This window comes from Nannospalax galili, unplaced genomic scaffold (assembly GCF_000622305.1).
Source record: "Nannospalax galili isolate Female #2095 unplaced genomic scaffold, S.galili_v1.0 scaffold28, whole genome shotgun sequence".
NCBI lineage: Eukaryota > Metazoa > Chordata > Mammalia > Rodentia > Spalacidae > Nannospalax > Nannospalax galili.
In genome coordinates, this window is record NW_008359594.1 from 2,402,868 (window position 1) to 2,430,617 (window position 27,750).

The window sequence follows — 27,750 nt, forward strand, 5'->3', positions numbered from 1 at the left end:
CCCAGCACTCAGGAGGCAGAGGCAGGTGGATCTCTCTGAGTTCAAGGCCAGCCTGGTCTACATAGTGAGTTCCAGGACAGCTGGGACTACAGGAAGACCCTGTTGCAAAAAGACCAAAAAAAAAAAAAATTCAAATGCTTTAAAAGTTCAGTGTCTCTTTAAAATATCCAAAGTCTCTTAACTGTGGGTTAATAAAAAGCAAGTTAAATGCTTTCTTATTCCAAGGGGGAAGAACCAGGGAACAGTTACAATCAGATCGAAGCAAAAGCAAACTTCAACATTGTAAATAACTCAGTGTCCAGCATCTTGGACTCACAATCTTCTGGAAGATTGTGAACAGTCATACTTCTCCGGCTCTGCCATCAGTAGCACACACAACTTGTCTCATAGGCTCAGGCCAGCTCTAGTCCATACCTGCTGCTGTCCTTGGCAGATGTTCCAAGGTCCTGGCATCTCTAATATATTGGAGTCTCAACTACAGCTGAGACTGTACCTTCAACACTGGCCTCTCCTAGCATCTTCAGGAACTCCAACTCTGCCACATGGTACCAAGCCTCAGCTTTTCTCCATGACCTTTACAATCTGTGGTTTCCATTGTAACTGAGGCTGCACCTTCACCAATGGCCTCTCCTGGCCCCTCACAATGCCAAGCCTTGGCTGTTCTCCATGACCCCTTACCAGTACCATGTGGGAAACTTATACATTACCAAGTTCCACTTCTAGCATGAGATGTAGCCGTGGCCACTTCTGGACCATAACTTCTGTGTGCTGACCCTGAGGAAATACTTCTCAAAAGAATTTATCTCAATGATGCTGGTCTCTTATTAATAATCACAGCTGATTTTTCATCCCTGGCTAACCAGCATCAATTATCCCAGTAAAGCAAAGGTTTCATTGCAGTAGCACTGGTTTCCTGTTAATCACAGCTTATTCTTTGGCCACAGCTGAACAGAAACCCAAATTCTTAGTTTAAATACATCACACAAGCACTTCTGATAGTCTGCTTTCCTTGGAAACGTCATAAGCCAAAGCTTCCATTGTCTGCATTTCTCTCAGTATTATCTTCCACATTCCAACAGTATAGCTTACTATACTCTGAGCACCTAATGGCTTTTTCAACCCAGAGTTCTAAAGCCTTCCACAATCCTCCCAAAAACCAGCATGGTTAAGTCCATCACAGCCACATCCCACTTTGGTACCAGTTTCTGTTCTGGTTATTTTTCTGTTGTGATAAAACACCATGACCAAAACCAACTTGGTGAGGATAGGTTTTAGTTGGCTCACATGTCCTGATCATAGTCCATCACTGAGGGATGCAAGGGTTCAAGCAGGAGCCTAGAGGCAGGAACAGAAGCAAAGACCATGGAGGAACACTATTTACTGGTTGGTTCCTCCTGGCTTGCTCAGCTACCTTTCTTTATATCCCAGAGATGGCACCACCCGCAGTGGACTGGGCCTTCCTACACCAATTAGCAATCAAGAAAATACCCCCAAAGACATGCCCACAGGCTAGTGTGATGAAGGAAATCCCCAGTTGAGGTTTCCTCTTCTCAGGTCACTATAGTTTGTGTCAAGTTGACAAAAAACTAACTAGCACACCCCAGTATTCTCTTTGAGTATTCATAAAGGAAATTGGTTCTTGTTGCAGACCCCTTTACACCTTCCCATGCTCACTGTCTGCCCAGCCCACATGTGATCCTCTAGAGCACAGCATGGGGCTCCCCATTTGAGATTTTCTTTTTTTCTACTTTGCCTCTCTTCATAGCCATTCTTCGCTTGTATGTCTATTGCTGTAAGACAAGGATCAGCAAACATTTCTGTAAAGTGGTAGATAGTGAATACTTAAGGTTTTATGGGCCACACAGACTCTATTACAACTATATGCTGTTATAGTACAAAAGTAGCCAGACAATATGTAAAAGATTGGACATAACTATGTTTGGGTAGAATACTTATAAAACAAGCAATGAACTGAATTTGGACTTTGGGCCATAGTTTGCCCTGCTCAAAGGGATGAAAGGGACAAGGTCTCAATCATTTCTGCAGCCCCCATACCTGCTATGCATCCCAGACTGGGGCTCAGAAAGTGTTTGAGTAGATGAGAAATGAGATATACTCAAATAAGTGTTTAGGGCTGTCACAGTGTGCACATCACAGACAGTGCTCTGGCACAGTTGTCAATGGACAGCTTATTAAAGTTATACCATATAGAAAAAAGGAACATGAGCCCTGGGTGCCCAGAAAAAGACCAGAGATGGCATTGCTGTCAATTGTATCAATGATAAGCTACTGCCCTGTCTAGCCAACCTCTTTCCTACTGGTTCCCAGGTACACAAACCTCCCTACCCAGTGTGATGAAACCATTTTCCAAGTAAGTGCTCATCCTGCCTCACTGTTCTATGCTTCTGTTCTGGCCTCCATCCCTACCTCCTACAAGGAGCAATCAGGTACCTGATGCTGATACAAAGCATGATGGAAGAATCATAGATCCATCCCTTAAGGAACTGGTACATCCCATTGGGCATGTCCTCTGCCTACCCATGACCTCTTCTTTAAGGCTTTCCATGAAACCCCCAACCCACCTGATTTCCCCCTTGCTTTCTACTTCTGTTTTTCAATTGACAAAATTATACACATTTATGATATACAACATGATATTTTGAAACATGCATACATTGCGGAATGGCTAAATTACATACTCACTACCTCACATACTTATTTTTTTGTGCTGAGAATACTTAAAATCTACCTTCTTAGCAATTTCACATGTCTAATACATTATTATTAACTATAGTCACCATGTTGCTTTCCTTTCTCCTTCTTCCCAGTCCTGCTCTCCAGTGGGTTCTCTTGGGTATGAGTTCAAGTATGTATATTTTCTTCCCAGCATGCCATATACTACCAGACCCCAGCAGAAGCACACTCTAATTTTTTCTATGCCAATAGTTGGTGTCAATAGAAATATAATATAAGCCATATATGCAATTTCAATGTTTCTAGTAGCACATTAACAACATAAAGAAGCAGATGCAATTAATATTGGACTGCTAAGATGGTTCATCTGGAAACCTGAGATAGATTCCTGGGACTCATGTGGTGGAAGGAGAGAACAAACTCCTACAAGTTGTCCTCTGACCTCCATATGCATGCCATGGTGTGTGGCATACATGCATAGACACACATACATGCACACACACATGAATAGATGTAATTAAAAACTTGAAAAAGAGGTTAATCATAATTAGTTTACTTCACCAGTATATCCAGAATACTATGATATTAGCTTGTAATCAATATAAAAATTATTGAGATCTTGCATTCTTTTGCTCATGCCAGATCCTCAGTGATTAGCTTGTGCTTTTCATGTTCAGCATATTTCAGCTGGGCAAGCCGTGTTTCTGTTCAGTGGACATGCGTGGCCTGTGGCTCCCATATTGAGTATGTAGCTCACACAGAGCACAAGACAAATGGTCAAATCATGACACCACTGAGAACTTCTTATACAGTGATTTACATTTCCTTTCTGATCCTCATAGCACCCCTGTGAAAAGGAGTTGTCCTCATTTTTTAGGTAAGAAAACTGATATTTGAGTTGCTTATGCCCAGCTGCTAAGTTACAAAATTCAGAGTTGTAACCCAAATCTGAGTCCAGAGCCTATCCTTAAAACTGAATATTTGAGGAACTAGAGAGTTCAGTCAGGAAAATGCTTGTTGTGTAAGCCTGAGGACCTAAGTCTGATTCCCAATATCCATATTAAAAATGGGTATGATAGCACACACTTGTAATCCTAGCATTGGGGACTTGGAGATGGGTAGGTTCCCGGGAATTGCAGGCCAGCTAGCTGAGCCTGATCAGTGAGCCCCTTGTTTCAAAAATCAAGATGGATGGCCCCTGAGGAATGATATCCAAGGTTGACCTCTGGCCTCCACTGAGTGCACACCCCCCACACACATGTGAACATTATCTGCACATACACACACACACACACACACACACACACACACACAAGACACATACATACACAATGCACTCCACACAAAATAAAATATTTGAGTTAGGAATCTTTTTAGAAAACTACCCAAACTCCCAGCTCCATAAATATCCATTGTTCCCACCACCTAGTCTCATATCAGGCATGTCCTAGGGGCTCAGCTGTGTGAATGAATGAATCTGATCTTACCGTATAGAAGTGGACATTGAGTTCCAAAAAGGGAAGGAGGCTTGTCTTAGTACCCCAAAAGAAAGACACCTGGGGCTAGAACCCATGTTGCTGGTTCCTACTGCACTGCTCTTCTTTGATGCCTTTCTGCCGCATAATCATCGAAAGCATAAGATTTTGGTACCTCATCTTGTTTTCAAGGGACAGGTTTTAGCAGACCCCCTCTTCCTTGTGTCCCTAACCTCAGGATGTGCCATAAATCTTCCTTGGTAATTTCCTTCCTTTTCCCTTACTTTTGCTGCCCAACAACAACCTAATGGGTGGACCAAGCAGCTAAGCCTGGTTACATGATGAAAAGGCCAGGTCTCCAAATGAAGCCCAAACTGACCAGCAAAGCTCACTGTATGTGGCCACCACCTCCAGCTTCCACCTCAGGGTCATGCTCCATCGTGACAGCTCAAGCTGTTTTCCTGGCAGGAAGGCAGCACAACTCTCCAGGAGGGTTATGCTGCCTGGCAGAGCCGGTGGCTGCCTGCCATGCCCAGATGATTGGCATGAGAGTCTAGTTGCTGGGTTACCCTCAGGTTTGTTTAGGACCAGTAAGCAAGCATCTCCCAGGGACCTTCAGGTAGCCTCCTCCTGGCAGGGTCACAGTAAATGTCATAGATTGTCAAAGTGTAGAACTGAAAGGAAATGTAAAGATCATACATTCTGGCACTTTGCAAACTGCAATACAAGGCTCCTATACCACAAAATCCATTTACTACCTATAGGATTCCTTATCACTTTTCACAGACTACTCACACTCACACCCTCCTCTTTCAACTGTACTGTTGGAAGTAAGGATGTATATTATCCTGTGGCTCTCCCTTTGATCCCATCTGTGAGGCCTTGTGAGTTGTGAAAATGCTCCCTAGTGCTAGAACCCTTGGAAATATCTTTATACCTGTATTCCTGGGATCAGAGGCACAGTGGGTCAAACTCTAAGTTGGAACCAGGTACTAGACCTCAAGGGCAAGATGAGGATGGATGTAAAACACTTGTAAGTGCAGAAATCCAGGTGTCTAGAGGGTTGTGCCGAGGCATTCTGAATGGCAATCCACAGGTCGAAAAAGAATGCCTATGACTCACCTCATTATACTATGCCCATGACACGTGAGAGAGGTAGTGTTACTACTGTCCAAACAAGGAGTCAGGCCCAGCCTCAATGCCTCCAAGGACGTTTACATTTGTTGAATAAATACACAAAGGTCAAAAATGACACAGCAGTAATAACCAAACATATTGAAGGTCTCCACATGCTCAGCAATGATTGCACACTTCAAAAGCAGCAATGGCAGGTTCTAATTTGAGTTAAAAATCAGGTTTTCTTTTGATGCTGGTGAACTGGGTTCTTTTTAGGGTATACATAGAGCCAAGCCCATGTGGGCTGCCAAACAAGGTCACCCAGTACGTGCTGGAGGTCAAAGTCAACCTAACCCAATCTGACTGCTACAGTAGTTATTTTCTTAAAGGTTAAAAACATAAATGTGGGGATTGGAGAGATGGCTAAGTGGTTAAGAGCACTGACTGCTCTTGCAGAGGACCCGGGTTCGATTCCCAGCACCCACATAAAGGAGGCATCAGGTTTTGTGGACTCATAGCCCTGTAATTTCTTGCCAGCCACTCACCAACATTGACCAGTCTTAAGTCTTACTTGAAGGTCCAGGTCTGGTACACCCTTGTTACCTGGGCAGCAGCCCCTCTTTGCTTCTTTCTTTCTAAGAGATCTAAGAGTACATTCATGGAAACAATATGCTCATCCCTAAGGGATGAATCATGGCTGGTCCAGGCTCTCATAGAATTCCAGCCCCTTAGGCCATCTGCCTGCTGCTGCAGTCTTCTTTGAAGCCATGGGACTCAGCTCTGTCCAGGGAGACATCAGAAGGTGTTGGCTGGATAGCTTAGATAGATCTGCCTACTGAAGCTTTTCTTTGTGTTCTTCATGTTTGGCCATAGTATGAAGATGTGCAAGCTGGAACTGGATCTGCCATTCTGCAACCGCAGGGCAGCAAGCATGAGGAATACATCATACGTAAAGTAGAGTAATGGAAGGATTGGGTTCTATGTATGTGTAAAGCTAGTGAAATACTGATGAAGAGACTGTAGAAGGCACAAATGAATGGGAAATATCCTGTGTTCATGGATTAAAAGATACATGGTTTACAACGTCCATACCATCAACAAAATTTTATTGGCATTTTTCACAGAAAGAGAAAAAGAAAACAACCTAAAATTCATATGGAGCCACAAAAGACCCCAAATAGCCAAAGCAATATTGAAAGAGAAAAACAAAATTGGAGGCACCCCACTTTCTGATTTCAAATTATGTTGCAAATCTGTAGTAATCAAAACAGGATGGTACTAACATAAATATTCAGAAATCAGTTGTACAGAATAGAGAGCCCAGAAATAAACCATGCATACAGGGTTTGTGGGATGGCTCAGTGGACAAAGTGCTTGAAGTGCAAGCATGGCCACCTGAGTTTGGATCCCTGGCACCCCTGTAAAAAGTCAAGTGTAGTGATGTATACCTGTAATCCTAGCTCTAGAAGGTGTAAGCAGGAGGATCCTAGGAACTCACTGGCCAGTCAGTAGCCCATTGCCTTTAATCCCAGCACTCAGGAGACAGAGGCAGGGGTATCTCTGTGAGTTCAAGGCCATCCTGATCTATATATCAAGTTCCAGGCCAGCTTAGGCTACGTAGTGAGACTCTGACTGAAAAAAAAGTAAGTGAAAGATGATTAAGACACCCAATGTTTACCTCTATCCTCCACAGGGCCACACATGGGAATGTGTGTGGGTACACACACACACACACACACACACACACACACACACACAGAGAACAAAAATAAGACCTGCAGAGATGACTCAGTTGATACAGTGCTTGTACAAACATGAGGACCTGAGTCCTCCCATATGCATTTTAACCCCAACACTGGGTGAGGCAGAGACAAGTGGATCCCTGGAGCTTGCCAGCTAGCAGGTCAGTGAGATCCAGGTTCGATGAAAGAGAGACTCTAGGGGTCTCAAAGAATAAGGTGGAGGGCAACTAAGAAAGATACCTGATGATCTGTGGTCTCCACACACACATGCATGTGCATCCACATTCACGTGTGCCCACACACAGGCATATATACCACACACATACATAAAGCAAAAATAAATGAACAGAATTATACCAAAGTTTTCAGACCAAAGGAAATAATCAGCAAAATGAAAATACAATCTGTAGAATAGAAGAAAAGCTCTACCAACCATATATTCAATGAGGGGTTGATATTCACAATATATAAGAAACTCAAGGCCAGGCATGAATGGCGCACACCTTTAATCCCAGCACTCAGGAGGCAGAAGCAGGAGGATCTCTGTGAGTTCAAGGCCAGCCTGGTCTACATAGTTTCAGGCCAGCTGGGGCTACAGAGAGACCCTGTCTCAAAAATACCAAAAATAAAACAAACAAAAAACCCAAATCGTACAACTAGATAACATAAAAACAACTCAATTAAAATGGGCAAAGCTCTCAGATATACATATCTCCAAAGAAGATGTACAGATTGGCAACTGGTATATGAAAAGGTGTTCAGTATCACCAGTCATCAGTGAAATTCAAATTAAACCACATGATACCTACTCATACCCATTAAAATGACCATCATCAGAAGTCACAGGATATGTAGATGAGAGACCCTGAATGCTGTGGGAATGTACATTAGTACAACTAGTCTGGAAAATAATGTAGAAGTTCTGTAAAAGTTAAAAATAAAATTTCCCTATGATCAAGCAATCCTGCTTTTGGATATAGACTCGAAAGAAATAAAATTACTATCTCAATGTGATAGCTACAGTACCATGTTCACTGCACCATCATTCCCAATAGCCATAGAAACAGAGACCCAGCCTGAGTCTCTCGTTACCAGTTTTCTGTTACTGTAACAAATACCTAAGATAATCAACTATCAAAGTAAAAGTTTATTTTTGGCTCATGACTGTAGAGGTTCCAGTTAATGATCATGCAGTTAATGATCATGCAGACCGATTGGCTTTAGGCCTCTGGTAGAGGTACCAGCTGGTAAAACTACTCACTTTATGGCCAACGGGTAAAAAAGGGAAAACATGGGTCAAGATCTCACAATCTCCCATGGGGTCTTCCCCACAATGACCTGAAGACCTTGCACAAAACTCTACCTCTTCAAAGATTCCATCATTTCCCAGTAGTACCACCCTGGTGATCAAGCTTATTAACATGTGGCCCTTAGAGGTCACTTAAAAAGATCCAAACTAGGGCTGGAGAAATGATGACTGAGCAGTTAAGAGCACTGACTGCTCTTGCAGAGGACTGCTGGGATTCATTTCCCATTACCCATACGGCAGCCCATCCATTACCCCAGTTCCAGAGGACCTAACATTCTCTTCTGGCCTCCACAAGCATTGCATGCATGGATGCACTTACGTACATGCAGGCAAAACACTCATATACATAAAATAAGAATAAATAAATCCCCCCAAAATGTAGCCAGGCATGGTGATGCACACTTTTAATCACAGCAGCTGGGAGGAAGACAAGCAGATCTCTGTGAGATCAAGTCAGCTTGGTCTACATAGTGAGTTCCAGTTTAGTTGGGATTATAGGAAAAAAAATTTTTTAATCCAACTTAACAGTCTCCATTGACAGATGAATGGATGAAGGAAACATTAGAGAGAGGTGAGAGAGAGACATAGAGACAGAGAGAATGTTATTCAACTTTTTAAAAGAATAAAATCTTCCATTTGCAACATGATGGATGAACCTTGAAGGCATTATGTGGAATGAAATAAACCAGACATAAAAAAACATAAAAAGACTATAGTACATGACCTCACTTATATGCACAATCTAAAAAACAATAAGTTAAACTTATGGTAACAGAGACCTAAATGGTGGCTACCAGGGACTGTGAGATGAGAGAAAAGCAGAGATATTGGTCAAACAGTAAAAACCTTTAGTTGTAAGAAAAATAAATATTGGAGATGTAATATAAACCACGATGACCAATAATGATTAATGACAATGGATTATATATTTGAAATTTGCTAAGAGAGATCACAAATGTTCTCGTAAAGAACAAAATAACAGCAATAAAGATGATTATGTGAGGCTACAGAGTTGATGATTAACTTGTTTGTGATATTCATTTCATAATGTACACATATATCAACATCTTTTGCTTTTATTTTTAATATGGAGTCTCACTGTATTGACCAATCTGGTTTTGAAATCTAGGCCCCTTGGTGCCATTGACATCTTCCTCCAGGAAAGATGCTAACAACTCTCTGTGCCCCTTCTACTTGCAAACAGCATTCCTGACACCATCTCTCTGGTTCTAGAGCCTGCCAGAGAAGGCACTGCTGATAATTCCACCAGAGGGCTTGGCAGTCAGTTAACTTCACCTGAAAAGGAAAAATACCTAGTTCACCTCAAGCAAAGTTACAGATTCAGATCAGAGTGCAGTCTGTGCATTAGAAGGTCAATGTCCAACAGAAATTTGTTAGAAATTCAACTTTCAGGCCCCTACCCTCACTATACTGAATTAGAAATGTCACCAGTGGACCTAGTAGCAATCTGGGCTTTGTAAGTCCCCAGGGGAATCTAGTACTGGAGAAGGTTTGAGAACCACTGACCTAAGGGATCACATTGAGAGGCTGTATGTTGTAAACACATGGAACACTTAACAAGCTTATCATCATCCCCTGCAGAGTTCTGATTGACATTTCTGTAGAGTAGCCCATGAATTCATATTTCCCAACAGACTGGGGTAAAACTAGATGTGAGAATCAGTGAAATAGGTATGAAGGCAGCCAAGGAAGGCATTGTCACATGCGGTAAGGATGAGGAATGAACGAACCTAGGGGTGTCCAGGGACAGGAGAGCTGAATTGTGGCTTTTTTTTCCCTTGGTAGGTAAGAAATTAATTGGCATTAGCAGTCTTTTTAAAGCCTAAAATTCTAAGGATCTGCAGTAAGCAAACATGATGTTAGTAAATAACATGGGACTGAGTCTAGAATTTTACTGACTTTGAAGAAGCAGCCTCACCACTCACTCGAGCCAGACCCAGTAAATCCAAACCAGGTTTTCTCATCTACTTTTACCAGGTTCTTGAGGCAGCAGGTTTGCACTTGAGATGCTCATTTATAGAGTGCTAGACTACACCTGCCTGGTGCTAGGCTTGTGCTTTGGGGGTGGTTTTGTTTGGAAAATATTTTTAAGAACAGCCAGACAAAGTGTTCCCATCATCTTAAGGCAGTTGGCCTTCTAGAATGTGTTGCTGTTAAGGTTCAAAAGCTCCAGATCCAGCATCTATTCACTGTCCATCTAAATAGGGCTTAATCCATATGTCTTCACCTCCTTCCTGCCTTCTGCCCCTGTTTTAAGAAGCTGACATCCCTTCCCCATGCCTGCATCTCCTCTCCAGGAAACTGCTGCCACCTGTCAGGGAATCTGCTCCTTGTCCAGTCTCTGCACAGTGTGTGAATGAATCTATGAGGCTACTGAACACAGCAAACACCTCATCAGTTACTTTGGAAGATGATGAGATACCAAGTTATTGTTCTGAAAACCAATAAAGGAGGGAAGGTTATACAAAGATCAAAATTTGTCCTTCTTTCTCTGTGTGAACTATATGTTAGTCTAATCAAATTATGGATGATGAGAAAACTTGTCCTTATAAAAACTGATTGATAAGAAATAATAAAGTTAAACTGTCACCATTTTATAAACCTAGTGAATGAATAGACCTAGTAGGTCATCAATGGATGTTAATGTCATAAAAGGAAAACAAAAAGGTATTGTCTTCTATTACAAATTATGGCACTGCCCATAAAGTCTTCCAAAAAGTGAGCTTGAATTTGTTAAAGTGTATAGATTAGTTAAAATTTGAAGAAATATGTGAAATAGAGAAACATGTTGATTAATTTTATCTACTAAAGGGATGTAATCATATCCAAGACCGGGAAACAAAGGCCAGTTTTCCCAATGGAAAAATGAGATCGAGAACCCTGTAGATGAAATGAGACTCAAGAATCACGGTGACCAGAGACAATCTGTGGACGTGGTTTGGATGTGGTTTGGCTCCTCACTTAAATAAGCCTCTAAAAATCACAGGACTAGCAGAGGAGTGTTTACTATTACTAAGATACTGACTTAAGTAAGGGTGAGGATACTTTTGTGGTATGTCTTTCCAAAAGGAGTCTTTCTCTTCTTTAGCACTGCATAGTGAAATACTTTCAAATCAGTAAGACAGTATCTAGGACATCATCGTATTTAATAATATTCATGAGGGATGGGGAATGGGTGGGTGTATAGAGAAAACAAGACCGTCGTTAGTTGATAACTGTTGAAGTTGGGTGATGAGGAACTGGAGGTCCATTACATAATTCTCTACAATATTTGAAATTTTCCTTCCTAAAAGCGAAATTAAAATTCTTCACATTTTTTATTTCCACTTTTTTGTCTATGTTGCATATTTGCTATATGTATTGCCATAAGCCCTAATGTTTCTTATTTATAGTTATTGATTCATCAGTTTTTATTCTTCTTAAGTTAGGGTGACAAAAAGTTTGGAGTTTATAGATTCTTGGCTCACTTGCCTGAGGACCTTCCTACTGTAGCCTCCCCAGGGCTAATATCTTGTATAGTGTTTCAAATATTCATTTAGGAATAGCAATTTGTTAAGACCCATTCTGGAAAGGGCTGTTGCTCATCTAGCTCCTAGTTTGGGGGACCTCCACCCTGACTTCATTTCCAGTTGAAGTTAGACACTCCACATGGCCAATTTCAATACTAGAAAGACTTTGTTAGATTGTTTATAAAGAGAAGAAAAAATACAACTGATTTTAAATCTGCATGGTAGAATGGTGAATTTTATATTGTCTACTATATAATTAATATATAATGCCAAATACTGTTCAGGAGAATTTTCTATTCAATTTTAGACCTGTTTACCAAAGTCTGTTAAAGCAAGATAAAACTGTTAGTAAGGCATGACTGCAAGATAGCTTCTGAATTCTCCCTGTCCAAATTGTCTCTGACCTTTTGACCCCCTACAAACTACTGGTGTAGAATGCTTCCTGGCTTGCTGGTTCGAACTCCTTCCAATTTTAGAGAGCACTCATCTCCTGTTTCCTTTTACTCTTAAGTTCAGCCCTCCCTGGGGTTCCTCATCATGTGAGTGAGCTCTGTCTTTCCTTAGCTCATGGGTTATAGGAGGTTCTCCCTTTGCCCACTGAACATCTGCTCCTAGTGCTTCCCACCCTGAAAGCTATTTTCTTTTTGTGTGATATATCCAACCTCCCCCTTTGTCTCCCTAGTTGATTCGCCCCTCTAAGCAGAGCTTCAGATCAGGAGAGCAGGTTTTTATCCTATATGGATTTCTTGTAGTAGCAGCAGTGTATGGAAGAGTACAACTTACAGAAGGATTACCCCTTTAAGCCACCTCCCTAGTGACTTGTTTGAAGCCACCCAGATGCAGCATCTGTCTGCCTGTGTACTCTCTGCAGGGCTGTACTATCTCCCAGAAGACCTCAGTAGTTTTTGACACATTGGTTGATAGAAAAAGCATATTCTGTGGACCTATGCCACATCTTAAGAGGAAAGCTTTATATTTAGATATACAAATGCTTTCTGGAATGTGCTCAGGTTGTACAGACTGTACAACTTTAATTTATAAATAAAATAGTCACAATAATAAAAGCCAACAATAATGTATTGTTTACTATTCTTCCAAGTGTCTATCGTGCATTGCCTCATTAATTCATTATATTGTTATCCTTGTTTTTACATGGGGAAACTGAGGACAGGGAGTAGATGGGAGTGAGGTTCTGACCATAGGACAGGCCCCCTTAGCCGCTGTCTGTTGACTCTCTCATTGAAGATCCAATTGAGAAGGAAAGAGAGACGGAGCTATAATTTATTCTGGCTTTGCGGGGCACAGCAACTTAGTGTAAAGAGTCAGAAAACCTAGAGGGTGGGGAGAGAGGCGAGAGAAGCATGACACCTGCTGTTACCACTCCATAGCACTATTGGAAGAATGTGTTGAACATTACTGTGAAGAAAAGTGCTATACGAGAGGCAGTGCCAAGCACTCCCATTTTTAGATGAGCTTAGGAGGAATTTGGTTCAGCATCTGAAAGTAATAAATTCCCATTTTTTGTTTCAGGGCACTCTTATTTTCATGTATCTTGTAGAACCCCCACTTGGACATGCTGACAGCAGGCTTCAGGACACCTGAGCCCCACTAGACATCAAGAACACCCATGGCTTTGGCTGCATCATTCAACATGACCAATCCACAGTAAGTACCACTGGGGCCTGCTCTCTGGATCCAGGATGCTGCTGTAAGTCTCTCATGAAATGGAGATTTGCTACTTCAGACAACTGATACACACTTTTCCTTTAGCAGGTAGTCACAAAAAAAATAGAGGAAACCTTTCAAAAGCAAACCTCAAAATAAGACTAGGAAGTGCTTAGGGTAATAATAAACAGGAATTGCAAGGAAATGTAGAAATCATGAGGTGGTTTCTAAAGCAGGCTTTATAAAACCAGGAAAGGAACTCTGAAGGGAGAGTTGCTTTTAGTTCCCAAAACCTAACATGCCATGTGGACCAACCACTTAAACTCACCAAGCATCAGTGTGGTAAGTCACCAGGTGGCAACTCACTGGTAAACAACACCAAGGTAAAAATGACACTATTATTATACTGTGCCCTCCAAGTCTCTGTAGCTGTAGGTCTGACTACTCAGTCATCAGGAGCTTGGCGGTACATGAATGCATTGTCTGATCACTGTTGCATTGTGAAACTCCCAGCCTTGCTGTAATACAACACTTAGCATTGATCACTCCCATGCCTGAGGTAATCAGCTAGATAAATCTGATGATCTTGCCTGGGATTGTCCCTCATCTTGGGGGTTTATTGTATAGCTGCCAGCTGATCTAGATGAGACTAGACTGTTCAATGTGTCTCTGTTCCCCCAATAGCCTAGCTGGTTACTTTTCACTAGTGATGTCAGAGGAGTAAGACCACAGTCAGAAACTGACAAGTGCTTTTCATGCCTCTGCTGCTGTCATGCCTACTAACATCCAGTTGGCCAAAACAAGTCACATGGCTGAACACAGACTCAAGAATTGGGAAATATAATATACATATCCTATTGTTTGGAGAAGCTGCAAAGTCACATGGTGGAGGGGGTAATTAGGCTTGGTATTTATCCCTGAAGGAAGGATGAATAGAGCCATTAATGCATTTCATCCACCGTACTGTTCTTCATGTGCAAAAGCAGGATGTAGTTTCAGTAATTAGGCTGTGAACTATGAGGGTTTATTCCCACCAAAGGAGGCCACTGCTGAGAATGACCATGGGGATGGAGATGGAGTTGGGCCACTATAACCACTGTCAAAAACAGTGGGAGAGAGCCAGGCACGGTGGACCACATGTTTAATCCCAGCAGAGGCAGGTGGATCTCTGTGAGATCAAGGCCAGCCTAGTCTACATAGTTCCAGACCAGCTGGGGCTACAGAAAGACCCTGTCTTGGGGTGGCGGGTGGGAGGGGGGCGCTGAAAGGAGGGCAGGATCGTTAGGAAGGCAGAAGTAATTTGTTCCTCACGTGAAACTGTGCCCTGTTAGTCTCAGAAACTTAACTCCAGCCCTCTTTGAGCACCGCACTGATCAGGAAGTTCTATTTGTTCAGTTCAAAAATCCTGTTTCCTTGAATAGTCCCTGAGAAAAGAGAACACACTCAACCCAGCACATACTTTTTAGGAAACATCTGGAGTAACTGGGATTCCCCCAGAAACACCCACGCTTTTATATCAATTGTTGAGAAACACAGAAGCTGCACATCCCGTGACTGTTCTGTCTGAAGCTCTTAGTCATTTTGTAAATGTCACGCAGTGATGAGTACTATTATCTGTGCTTGACAGGTAGGAAAAAGCAAAGGAGGCCTGCAAAAGAAAATGGGGCACTGGGGATTGCTTGGTGGATTCAGGTAGCCTAGGTAGCCTACCTATGACCCTTGAATCATCCTAGCAAAGGAGAAGCATGCAGATTCAGCTCTGTACTTCCTGAATGACTGCCACTCTGTTACTGATTAGATTTCAATGTTTGTTAGAAAAGTTTGGAATTTATAGTTTCCCCATCCAAGAAAAAGTGGGGCTTGTCACTCCAGACCTGCCCTCCCCTGCTCCATGTTTCCCCTAGCCATATCAGACCATGGAGTGAGAGAGGGCAGCCCTCAGGAAGCCTCTGTTTCATTTCCTCATGCTTCAGTTAGGGAAACTGAGGCCTGGAAAGAACTCCCAGAAAGTGGCACCAGAGCCCAGTAATAGTCTACAGCAGACTGGCTGCCACCTCAGTGTTGTCACTGGCCTCTATTCCCTGGACACTGACCTTCATTTTTTCCCCAGATATTTAATTTACTCTGCTCCATGCACATTATTTTTCTTTCCTATCCTTGTGGTTTGACTGGAAGAAGATTCAGCCTCTCAGATTCTACAGGATTATGTTTGAGGGGGACACCAAAGACCACACCCCAGGAAGAGAAAGGCAAAGTCTCCAGCCCAGCATCTCCCATAAGGAGATGTTTGGTAGCACGGTGCACAACTGTTAGACATCTTGCAGGATGTGGAATATCCCTACCTCTAACTTAGATACCAGTGGCATTAAATATGCCTCCATAAGTTGACAAATATTTCCTGGTGGGTTGGGAGGTGTTACTGCCCTTGACTGAGGTGTGCTGTGTGCCAGTGAAGCTATTGGTTCTTACAGTGCCCAAGATATGTCTGCCAGTGACATAGATTGACCAAATTCCTCAACTTGTTCAGGTGGCCCCCAGCTTCCTACTTACTGACCTTGAAAAGGGAGATATGATAGGACCAGTCCAAGTGGAAAGGGAACAGCGTCTTAGCTGTCCTTGACTCTTCTCAACACCCAAGGCCAACAATATCTCCAAGTCTCCTAGGAAGCTCCTGGCTCTCTGCAGTATGTCCACTGAACAAAAGCACCTTTTCTCTATTGTGATACAGATGATGGAACAACCACAAAGAACCTTTAACAAAGATCCTGTGAAATGATCTAAAGCATGACTGTAAGATAAAGTATAGTGACACAGAATCCTAAAAGCCTGGTTGGTCCTTCCCCTCGATGAAGGACCTGCTCCCCAAAGCTCTTATGTTCAAGTTCTTCCATTCACCCCACCTGATGAGGAGGAGGTGACTGACCAGGACTTTGGGCCAGTCCCTAGCTGGCCAGTGGGGAAGAATGGCAACCTTGTGCTTCCTCTGCCTTCCATCAGCACATCCCAGATCCCATGCTTTCAACCCCTTTTGACAAATGGAAGAAGTATTTTGGTCTTAGGGGCTAACTCTTCCCTGTCACTCCTTCTCTCCAACCAGGCCTGCCATTGAAGGAGGAATTTCTGAAGTTGAGATCATCTCCCAACAAGTAGATGAAGAAACCAAGAGCATTGCTCCCATGCAGCTGATGAACTTTACCTATCGAGACTTGCCCCTGGCTGCTATAGACCTCTCCACAGGGGGCTCACAGCTCCTGTCGAATCTAGATGAAGAGTACCAAAGAGAAGGGTAGGTTCTGGCATGGCTTGAGAGCCTCTTGCATAACTCCCTGTGTTTCCATGGGTAACTCCAAAGAAGCAGCAAGCAGAGGTAAGAATTACTGAACAGCAAGAGGCCAAAAGGCACATTAGGCCACTCAGGCTGTTTTTCAACCCAAACATGATTTCCTCAGAAAAGGAATGAGTACAGAAAAATGCCTGTAGCTGATGTCTTTTGTGACATTTGCTTGGAACTTAGATAATAATAAAATTTGTCTTAGGACTGAAATGGTCCCTAATGGCCGATCTAACTCACTCTCTATATACCTAGGAAACAGGAGACCACAGAGATCTAGGAATGAACCCAAGGTCACAGAATCTATAAGGGATGAACTTGGACCACACTTTGCCTTTATCAAAGCACTCTGTGCATAGTGACATTTGAATATGTAGGAACTGAGCAGAATCCAGCTAGATGTTTGCACACGTGAGCTCCCTCACTGTCCAGTGAGAACTATTTGGTATGCTCTTCCTTTATCTCCTCCTACTTAGCCTGTCAGATCAGTGGCTTTGTTTCCCAATTAACTTCTCATTAGCCTAGTCTCTTACAAATATACTCTGCAATAGAATGGTGGGATGTTCCAGCTGGATAGGAGCAAGGGTGACAACAGTTTGATGACCCATTTTTCAGTGGTGGAAGGTTGGAATGTTGAAGGCCACAGAAGGGCAGAAACAGGCCCTTGGGTCACACAGTGGCTTAGACTTCTGACTCTCACCTAAGCTTTCCCCAGTTCCATCCTGTGGCTCTTAGACACAGCATTGTAAACACTGGCCAGGACCTTAGGAGCCAGTACTTGGCAATGACCCCAGGTGCCTGTAAACATTTTAGATCATGCTGGCTGCTTTGAACGCAAAAAAGAAAGGACTGCAGTGTATTTTAGAAGCAAAGGAAAAACCATAGCTAAGCTAAATTTTCAGAGCTTGAATTCCCTGTGTTTGCTTCCTGAAGGAGCTCCCCCTTCCTGAGATAAACTGCCAAACAATTGGGAAACTGTACACCTGTTTCTGCAGAAATGATACCCTAGTGGCTTTCTCTGAAAATATAATTTTTCTAAGTATTGTGAGTACAGTCAGCAGGATCCTGAAAAAAAAAGGCAAACCAGTAGAAAATCTCTGAGAGGGACTGAGGAGATGGTTTAGTGGGTAAGAGTGCTTGCTTTGCAAGCACGTGACCTAAGTTCAAATCCCCAGCACCCATGTAAAAATCAGGTATGGTTGTGTGTGCCTGTAACCCCAGCATTGTGGTGGTGGTAGAGGTGTAGAGATAGGCAGATCCTGAAAGCTTGCTGACCAGACAGCCTAGCCAAAGTGGTGAGCTTCCAGTTCCTGCCTCAAGGCAATAAGGTCTCAGAGATCTTTAGAAGACACCCAGAATCCTGCTCTGGCCTCCACAGTCACACACACCATCATTCTTGCATGAATGCACCATGTACTATACACACAAACACACAAAAAGGAAGGAAAGATGGAAGGAAGGAAAGGAGGGAGGAAGGGAGGAGGGAGGGAGGGGAGGAAGAAGAGAGAGACAGAGAAAGAGAATCTTTGAGGGGGATGCCTGGCAGTGCTGTCCTGAACAACCAACCTCAGACTATGGGGGCCTGCTTCTCCCTAGTCCCCAGGGACTTAAAGGCTGAGGTAAGTCCTGGATGTCCCAGAGCAAGGCCAGCTTTGTGTATGTGAGGCCTATGCAGCAGCACCAGTTGGTGCTCAGAAGGACCACCACACTTGGTTTATTAGTCTGTAGCTGCCCTCTGGAAGTTCAGTTCAATAAGCCAGTGGTCTTTCCCTAGCACCCAGGGTTATCCCCACGTCATTGCTATCAGGTGGTTAAAATCGGTAGTATGTCTCCTAAAATAGCCAGGAACATGTTCTAGCTATTCTGCCTTGGCCTGATAGATTAGGCCCTGTGGCCATAATTAAATGGCAGAAGTGGGGAGAGGGGAGGGGGGAGGGAGAGGGATGGGTCTGGGGGAGAAAAGAGGGAGAGAGGGAGAAAGAAGCCTTCTAGGGTTCTAGTTCAGAATTCACATCTGCCCCGTTACTGTGGTGTGAGTATACCATTCTGTGGGTGTGCCGCATGCGGCGGTATCACACTGAAGTATGCCCCCTTTTCTGGTCTGTTCTGATATGCATGCCTCATTTCCTAGTCTGAACTCCAAGGAGAAGACTGTCAGAAGCCTGGCTCTACCATTCAATTGGCCCTCTGCAAGGTTTCTCTCAATTAGAATAAAATTAAGTGTCCGCAAGGCAGAAGCCCTTGATTTGATTCAGCTCACCGGGTATGCCCAGGGTATATAGGAAGCAGCCAGGAAAGGACTATAAGAGCTCTCAGTGGGACCCACTTGGCAGCTAGAGGGCTTCCTGGAGGAAGGAAGAACAAGCACAGGAAACATAGAATGAGCCTAAGCATATTATAAAGGAGTAAAGCCACTCTTGGCTCTGGCTGCATGTCCCGGGGTTTTCCCACCACATCCAACCCCGCCCTTTCTGAAGCCTTGAAATCCAGATGAAGAGTCCCGGTTTACAGGGCTCAGGCCAAGTCAGGTCTTGTCAGCAGGACCTTTTCCTACTGAGGGAAGCACTATAGGTAGGAATGGATCTTTTTCTCTAGGAAACAAAAGGACCTTAGGGACCCTATTGAGGAGGCACCCAGAGACTCATCTGCCCTGCATTCCTGTCCCTGGAGCTTGGTGATATCCCTGTTAGGGCTGGAGGAGACCTTAAATGAGTGAATATTCTAAGTATTCTAAAAGGGCGCCAAGGTCAGAGTGCAAGGGGCCTGTTCCAGGTCATGAGGTAACAGAGGGAAGCAACCCCATCCCCTCATGTTGTGCAGTATCACTGCCATCTGCCCCCCAAAGCTCTTCCAAAATAGCAACTCCACACATTGGACAACGCCCTCTCCCTCTCCTCTAGCCCTTGGCAGCCACCATTCTACTCTCTGTCTTTGAATTTGACCACTCCAGGTATCTCTTTTAAGTGAAATCATAATAATATTTGTGTTTCTGTGGCTGGCTTATTTCAATGAGAATGATGTTCTCAGACTTTACCCTTGTGTTAGAATTTCCTTCCTTTTAGAATATTCATACATATATACATATGTATGTATGTATGTATGTATGTATGTTTTGTAGATCCATTCATCTGCCAGTGGACCCTTGGGGTGACTTCTATATTGCTGCCATGAATAAATATCTCTGAGACCCTGCTTTCAATTCTTTGAGGTATATTTCCAAAAGTGAAATTGCTGGATCACATGGTAATTTTATTTTTAATAGTTGGAGGACTTGCCATAGTATTTTTCACAGCAGCGGCATCATTTTACACCTCTGCCAATAGTGCACAAGTGCTTCATTTTCCCATATCTTCACCAATACTTGTTATTCTCCACTTTTAGATAGTAGCCATCCTAAGGGTATAAGGTATGAAGGTGGCTTGGAAGACTGTAAGCCCATGTTCCCATTTGTGCACAGAAGCACAAATGAGGTGAGATGGACAGTCATCCTAACTTAGGCTGAGTCATAGGTACAGGTGAGGAGCTATCTGGACCAAGCTCCTCCACTTACTGAGAAGTCTGTGTTTAAAATTTCATCACTGTAACAAATACCCAAGAGAAACAGCTCAACATAGGAAAATTTGATTTTGTCTCATGTGCCAGAGGTTTCAGTCCCCCATCTCTGGTCTCTGTTGTTTCTGGGCTTGTGGTGAGGCAGAACATCATGATAGGAGCATGTGACAGGACAGCTGTTCATTTCCTGGCAGCCAGGAAACAGAGAGAGAGAGGGGCTAACAGGCTTCCTCCTTCAACCTCTCTTGTTCCTTCTGGGCCCCCAGCCTATGGGATGCGCCACTCATATTTAGGGAAAGTCCTCCTGACCCTTACTTAGTTAATCATCTTTGGAAACATTCTCACAGACGAACCCAGATCCTAGATATCCTAGATGTTGCAAGGCAGAGTGGCACATACTTTTAATCCCATCACTTGGAGGCAGAGGCAGGCATATCTCTGTGAGTTCAAGGCCAGCCTGGTCTACGTAGCATGTTCCAGGTCATCCAGGGCTATATAGTGGGATTCTGTCTCAATATTCTTATTATTGTCAATTATCATTATTATTTTAGATTTCACAATCCAGTAAAGTTGACCGGATTAACCATCACATAGCCTTTGTCATATTATACCTACCTAGCCCGGCTCAAACTGAAGAGCTACCTGTTGTATACCTCTACTCTCAGGCAGCTCTCGCGAGGCTCAGGGTAGAAAATCAGGCAACCGTGCAGACTGAGACCTCCTCAGGCTCAAGGTCTCCACTCAGCCTCAACCTGATTTTCAGCTGTGCTGGCCAGTCTTCCCAGCAGTCCTGCAGAGCCCTCTGTGACCATTTCTCATTGATTTCTTTTTCCTCAATATCCCCTCTTTCCCTCAGCAGATGACTGTCTCTCCTCCTTCCTCATGAAAGTACAGTCCCAGATGTCATCACCCCTCCACCCTCTTATAGTCTAACCTTGACTCTATATCCCTAGCTCCACGTCCCTATTGGCCACCAGCACTTCTTTGTTCCTCTTTGCAGTCAAACTTTTTACAAGCGTCATTGACACCTGCTGCACTCCTCAATCTACCTCAGTCTGGCCGCAGCCTCTTCCATGCCATGGAAGCGATTCTCAGGGGGCACTGTGATGGCTAATCTTGATTACCAACTTGAGTTTTTAATTATCTATAGTCTCTGTGAGCACCTTCCAGAGAAGTTTAACTGTAGAGGGAAGATCCACCCTGAATGTGAGTGCTACCATCCCACAGGCAGGGGTCCCAGACTAAACAAGAAAAGAGGAAGCCAGCTGAGCACCAGTTTCTCTCTCTCTCTCTCTCTCTCTCTCTCTCTCTCTCTCTCTCTCTCTCCCTCTCCCACTCCCTCTCCCTCTCCCTCTCCCTCTCCCCTTTTTACATGCCATAGCATAAGCTTCTCTCCCTCTTGCTCTTCTACAAGGATGTTCTGCCCCACCAAGGCTCGGGAACAATGGTGTCTAGTGACTCCTCTCCCTCTCCCTCTCCCTCTCCCTCCTCCTCTCCCTCTCTGTCTCCTTTCTGACTGTGGATACAATGTGACCAGCTACCTCATGCTCCCACTGCCATGCCTTTCCCACCATGATGGACTAGATCCCTTCAAACAGTGAGTCAAAATAAGTCCTCTTCCCTTAAGTTGCTTCTTGTCAGATATTTGTTCACAGTGACAAAAACGTAACCAATGCCCAATGCAGGCATCAGCATCCCCTTGCTACTGAGATCCTTATAGAGTCTCCTGTTCATCATCTGAGACTGGCAGCCACTACCTCCCTCTTGACAGAGCATCCCCCTGCCTGCCATCATAAACACAGACCCTTATTCCACCACTGTGCCTTCTAGCCATTTAAAAATTGTTACCTGCTGGGTCTTTAAATGTTGGAGTTCATTTTTTTGTCTTTGGTCATTTTCACTATACTAATTCTACACACTCAGTAATTTTATTCTTTGATGTGAACTAAATTTCCAACCAGTAATGATCAAAGTCATGTCCCTGACCCAAATCTCTTTCAAACTCCCAACTTCTACCTGGACAGCTTCATAGGAGTCCAAAATACCTTCAAATCTTGACAGGTGTTGATCAAATGATCTCTTCTTCTCCTGAGCTGGCTGTGTGTCTGAGAGGAGGAACGTTCTTATCTCTACCCAGATAGTTTTTAAAAAATAGCCCATTGTGGCCATCTTGGATCCAGCATGCTCCAAAGAGAACTGTTTTCCCAAAATGTATTTTCTGTGACCCAAACTAGTGGAACCTAGAAGGTACTTGGCCTTCCTTCACCCATTACTACCAAAATAAGCCACACATGTTCCTAAGCTCACCCCCAATGACCCTAAGCTTCTGTCCTCCTTAGCAGGAGCCAGTGCTTTCCAAAACACTTCTAAGCTGTATGAAACCTGTCAGTCACCTACAGGCACCACTAGAGTCCATGTTCTTTTTCCTCCCTTGCTTTGGCTCACTATCATCCTTGAGTTGCTGCCCATGAGGTTACTGCTGCTGATGGTGTTCACAGTGTGAATACTAGTGCCCAGTGCCAGTCCTCTGGGAAGCTAGAGCTCATGCAGTATGGGCTCGAGTCAGGATGATGAAGGAATGCTCCCTTCTCCCACAGCCCCCGACTCTGCGCCATGCCGTCCGTGCCTTTCCTACAGTTTTGACCTCTGCTCTGGTTCTGTTTGCTTCTAGCCTTTCCCTCACTGCATCCAGGTCCCTGGTTCACTCTAAGGAGCTACCCAGGCCCATCTTCCTTTCCCTTTCTGTGCCTGCTTCCCCCAACCAAATATCTCCCTTCTTCAGTAGTGGTAACACAAAACCTCCATGTAAGTCCACATAGATGAACAGACAGTCTGGGGAGGGGGGAAGAAGAGCAGAGGTGTCAGCCCCAGCTGCAAAGCCCCATGACACTATTATGCTTCAAGACTAGCTCGGTTTTTCTCACTCATACCTTATTCTCTGTCATCCAAGTCCTGCATGTTTCTGCTGCCTTAATTTTCTACTTCACACTCTGCCACCAGGGATTGGCTTTGAACTGTGCATGACAGAAAATCCACCATCAACTCACTGGCCTCTATAATGTGGAATCCAGAGCTAAGGTAGCTCTGAGGTTGATCCAGAGACTCATTAGTGACAGCAAGGGCCAGACTCCCTTCATCACAACTACCAACAAGTGTTGGCTTTACCTGATGCCAAAGGTGGCCTCACAGTTGGTGAGAGGGCAGCCTGTGGTAGCCATCCTTTCTCTGGCAGTTGAGAATGACTACCCACCATTAGCTTAAGAACAACACAGACCCTTCCCAGAAGCCTCCAGCAGCACTTGCCTTAGGTTTTATTGACTGAATTCCATCACATGGCAAAGGATATGGCACAATCCATAGACTATCCTCTGGATCTATCCTCTGAATGGTGAATTGCTGTGTGGATGTTGGAGAATTACCCATAGTGCATCACAGCTTTTAAGAGAGCCCATTTCGGGCTGACAAGATAGATCAGCTGATAAACTGTAAAGCCTGATGACCTGAGTTTGATCCCAGAATCCACATGGTGGAAGGAGAGAGCTGACTCCCAGAAGTTATCCTCTGATGTCCACATATACCCCATGGTACCTTCATGCACGTACACACAACACATACACACACACACACACACACACACCATGGTACCTTTGTGCACATACACACAACACATACACACACAATTAATTAATTAGTTAATGTAAAACAGTTTTTTAAGAGTCAGTTTTCCATTCATAACCTTCAGTCCAGAACTAGATCTTAATTCTATTCAACCTCTCTAGTCATTATGTGGTCTGGAAAGGATTTTCCCTCTTAAGCTTTTTCTTAATTCTTTTACTCCAGTGCATTTTGTCCTGTGTCATTGTCCTGAACAATGCTAGGGTTTTACGCATGCATTCAACCAGAGCCTCTTACTTGTGGTGCCATCTTTGGCATGGAAATCTCTCTGTTCAGTGGTGGCAGAGTGAGGTGCAGCACTGCCTTTCAGTGAACCAACCACCAACCTACCTTTGGGAGAAGGCTATTGCAAATGCCGGAGGCTAACTCACCGCACAGACTGGAACTTCTGCTCTCTCTTAACCAAGCCCTATAATTTGAAGATGTGGTTGATTTGCAGGGTCTGGTAAAGACAAGAGGCCACTGCATGCAAAAACTTCAGAGAATCTGTGTTTCCACCCTGGAGAGGCCTGCAGCCTAACAGGAGAGGTGATGGTAGTGGCCTATGTATAGTAATGCAGGGCAAGGGACCTCATCCCCATCTCACAAATGACACAGAGGATTAGTGTGATGGTTTGAATGAGAATGTCCCCCATAGGTTCCAAGTATTTGGACATTTTGTCCCCAGCAGATGTCACTGTTTTAGGTGGTCTTAGAAAGTATGGCCATGCTAGAGAAAGCATGTCACTGGGAGCAGGCTTGGAGAGTTCTTAACCCTTGCCAGATTTCCAGTTGCTTTCTTGCTTCCTGTGCCTGCTTAAAGATGTGAGAGCTTAGCTTCTGCTCCTTCTCCAGCTACCTCTGCCACCATGCCTCCCCACCATGATGGACTGATTCTTGCCCCTCTGGAATCATAAGCTCAAATAAAACTCTTCCTTCTATAAGGTGCTTTGGTCAGTGTTTCTATCACAGCAACAGAAAAGTGACTGATACAGCTAGTGAGCCTATTTTCAGTGAACAGAGTTGCAAAGAGAGTCATGGAGGAATAGATGGTCTTCGTCAGAAATAAAGTAAGAAATGAGAAGCACTCTGCATTCAGTGAGGTAATTATTTCTGTCTTGGGGTTTAGAGCTGGACTGTAAGAGAGAGGTCAGGGCCAGACTCCCAAACAGGAAGCTTTGAGAAAGCATGGGTCTCAGACAGGCTTACAGGGAAAGAAAACCAACAGTGACTTTCTGCTGGGACTTCAGAGTCAGAGGAAGACAGCCTAATGGGAGCACAGAGATATTTTTTGAGATGTCAGGTTAGAAAAATAAGACAGACCCAATATAGCAAACACCTCTAAATAAGGACTGAAATCATTTTAGATATGACAGCAAGCAATGGCTGAGGGCAAAAGGAAGGGAGGGGGAGGGGCCACTTAATCACAGCCCAGAATAGCCTCTTCTCTTCCCAGAATATCTTAAGGGTACATCCTCCAGAAAGTCTCCTGTCCCCTGTCCCCTGTCCCCTGACTCCATGCTCCCATAGCCCTTTGCATCCCCTCCTGCCAGGTTATCATTGATTAGGAAAGCAATAAATTCACAGATATATTTCTCAGCAAAATATTCACCCATTGCCACCTCCTCACAATGTGCAGGTAGGTTCACAGCTTTGGACAATCACTTTCCAAGTCTGTCCCCAGCCCTGGGCCAGGAATTTCCCTTTAGGAGAGATCAGATCAGTTGAATGTGGGCATGCTGAATGAATGAAGGAATTGAATGGCTGAGCGAGTGAACAAGTGGACTTCACTAAGATAAGATGACACAGGGAAACCCAGTTTCCCTTCAGAGTGGTACAAGCTGATCTAGGTGGAGTTGAGGAAGAGCCACGGTAGCAGGGAGAGGGTAAGACACTGAGCTTCTCATGCCCTAACTGTGGCTGGGAAACCTCAGACATTTTCTAGCTTTACTCCCCTCTACAAAGTTAGCCTGAAAGAAGGTAATCAGATTTGCCTTAGACCATGCCAGCTTTACTTAGTAAGAATTCAAAAGGAGAAAGCACTTTGAGATGCTCAGGGTTAACAGGCAGATCTGCCTCAGCTATATGACCATGCAAGAGTGAAGCCTAGAAGTTCTGCATCACATGGTTTATGGAATCTTTTTCATCACCCCCCTAAGATGATGGGGGTGCGGGGTGGGGAGACTGGGATTTATTATGTACTTTCTTGATGCCAGTGAGATTTGTCTACAGTAAAGTACCACCCTTCTTTCCAGGGTACCAGGTGTTCCTGTTTACAAGCTGAGCCCACACACCCATGACACTTTTGCTATTTTTAGAAAGTTCAGCTTTCACAAGGATTCCCTGAGCTCCAAATATTAAATAAAGTTTTAGTTAAGGTTTTTAAAATTTGTGCTAATCACAATTGATACCATTTTCTGTAATCCAAGAGTCCTTCATTTTTTGATTGAGTAAAAAAGCAATCAAGTCAGATACATTGTTAAAGCAGTTACCCTTCACACCATGCATAGTGTACAGCCTTGGGAAACCACTAGATGGCAGAAGAGTGCCTCTGATGGACGGGGATAGAGTGGCGCGCCTGAGCTGTCGCTGGAAGGAGGGAGGAAAGTTTGCACAAGGCTGTGCAGAAAGCAATGGGAGCTGTTTATGGTGTTCCAGATAGGAGCCCCAATCATCTGTGGAGAGGTTTGCAATCTAGAATTTGACCAAAGAGAAGGAAGGGGAGCACGGCCAACTGAGAATTTGCCAGATTCAGTAAACTCAGAGAGCTGGATGGGGGTGGGGGGAGTATATGCCTAAAATTTGTAGACAGCTTCTTCCCACTGGATTAGGAGGTTGACCTTATCCAATCATCCCTAGCTGCAAAGCCTAACACAAAGGAGATCTTTAGATTTGTGGCCAGTTTTCAGAACTGATGATTCTCTGGGTAGAAGCGGACTTCTTGATCCAATAGCACCCTGTTCTCTTCCTTGTATCAACTTGAACTCCTTGTCAAGAGTTGGGACCACTCCTTGACCACATACTAGCTATTCAGAGATGTGGGGACAGTGCTCTTGGTCCCCTAAGTAGGTATAGCAGGTCCATGGTGCATGCTGGCCATCCCAGAAAGGAGCTTAGCAGCTTGCCAAGTGCAGTGATAGTGCCTACCTACTAGCCCTGAGCTCTTGCCACCACAGCTTTTGCCTTTCCCAGAGCTGATATTTCTGAGGATTCAAGAAATGTGAGGTTCAAGGGCAAATAAATGTCAGCCTCTGGTGACCCCAGCTTCACACAGTCCTCTTATCTCATTCCCAGGCCAGTGGGGTTAACCTTTAACTCTAATTGCAAAACTGAAGCTACCCTCCTGGAAACTGAAATTTATTTATTCCCCTAAAGGGCTGAGAGAGGAGCCTCTGACCTTCAGCCCAAGAGTTTCTTAAAGCATGCTTGTGTGCTCCTGCTTTTCTCTCCTTTTTTCCCATCTCCTTTTCTAGAACCCACTGCAAGTTCATTTATAGGGTTGCAGGCTCCATGAAGATGAAGACTCTGTACACCTCATATGCCAACACCCAGCACAGTACCCAGCACTTAGTGGGCACACAGTGACTAGATGTAGCATGCAGTTTATTCCAGCACTTCTCAGAGTCAGATCAAATGGATCCATCTGCTAATGCCATTGTCCTAGTTAGCTTTCTATTGCTGT

At 44.0% G+C, this 27,750-nt stretch overlaps 2 protein-coding genes across 6 annotated transcripts in view; one reads left to right on the plus strand and one right to left on the minus strand.

Moving 5' to 3' along the window:
- The window catches only part of Nrg4 (neuregulin 4), a 218,543-nt gene that overhangs the window by 186,227 nt on the left and 4,566 nt on the right, over window positions 1-27,750 (minus strand). The gene's annotated exons all lie outside the window — the stretch shown is intronic.
- Window positions 1-27,750, plus strand: part of Tmem266 (transmembrane protein 266) — a 163,253-nt gene that overhangs the window by 41,271 nt on the left and 94,232 nt on the right. For 3 of the 5 annotated variants that reach the window (XM_008823429.3, XM_017795677.1, XM_008823427.3), the window contains exons 2-3: window positions 13,397-13,531; window positions 16,629-16,817. In XM_008823429.3, the coding sequence (XP_008821651.1) occupies window positions 13,494-13,531; window positions 16,629-16,817 (227 nt within the window). In that variant the 5' untranslated portion in view covers window positions 13,397-13,493. Of the gene's footprint in view, window positions 1-13,396; window positions 13,532-16,628; window positions 16,818-27,750 lie in introns of those variants that run through there. The other 2 variants (XM_029558808.1, XM_029558809.1) reach the window with 2 other exon arrangements.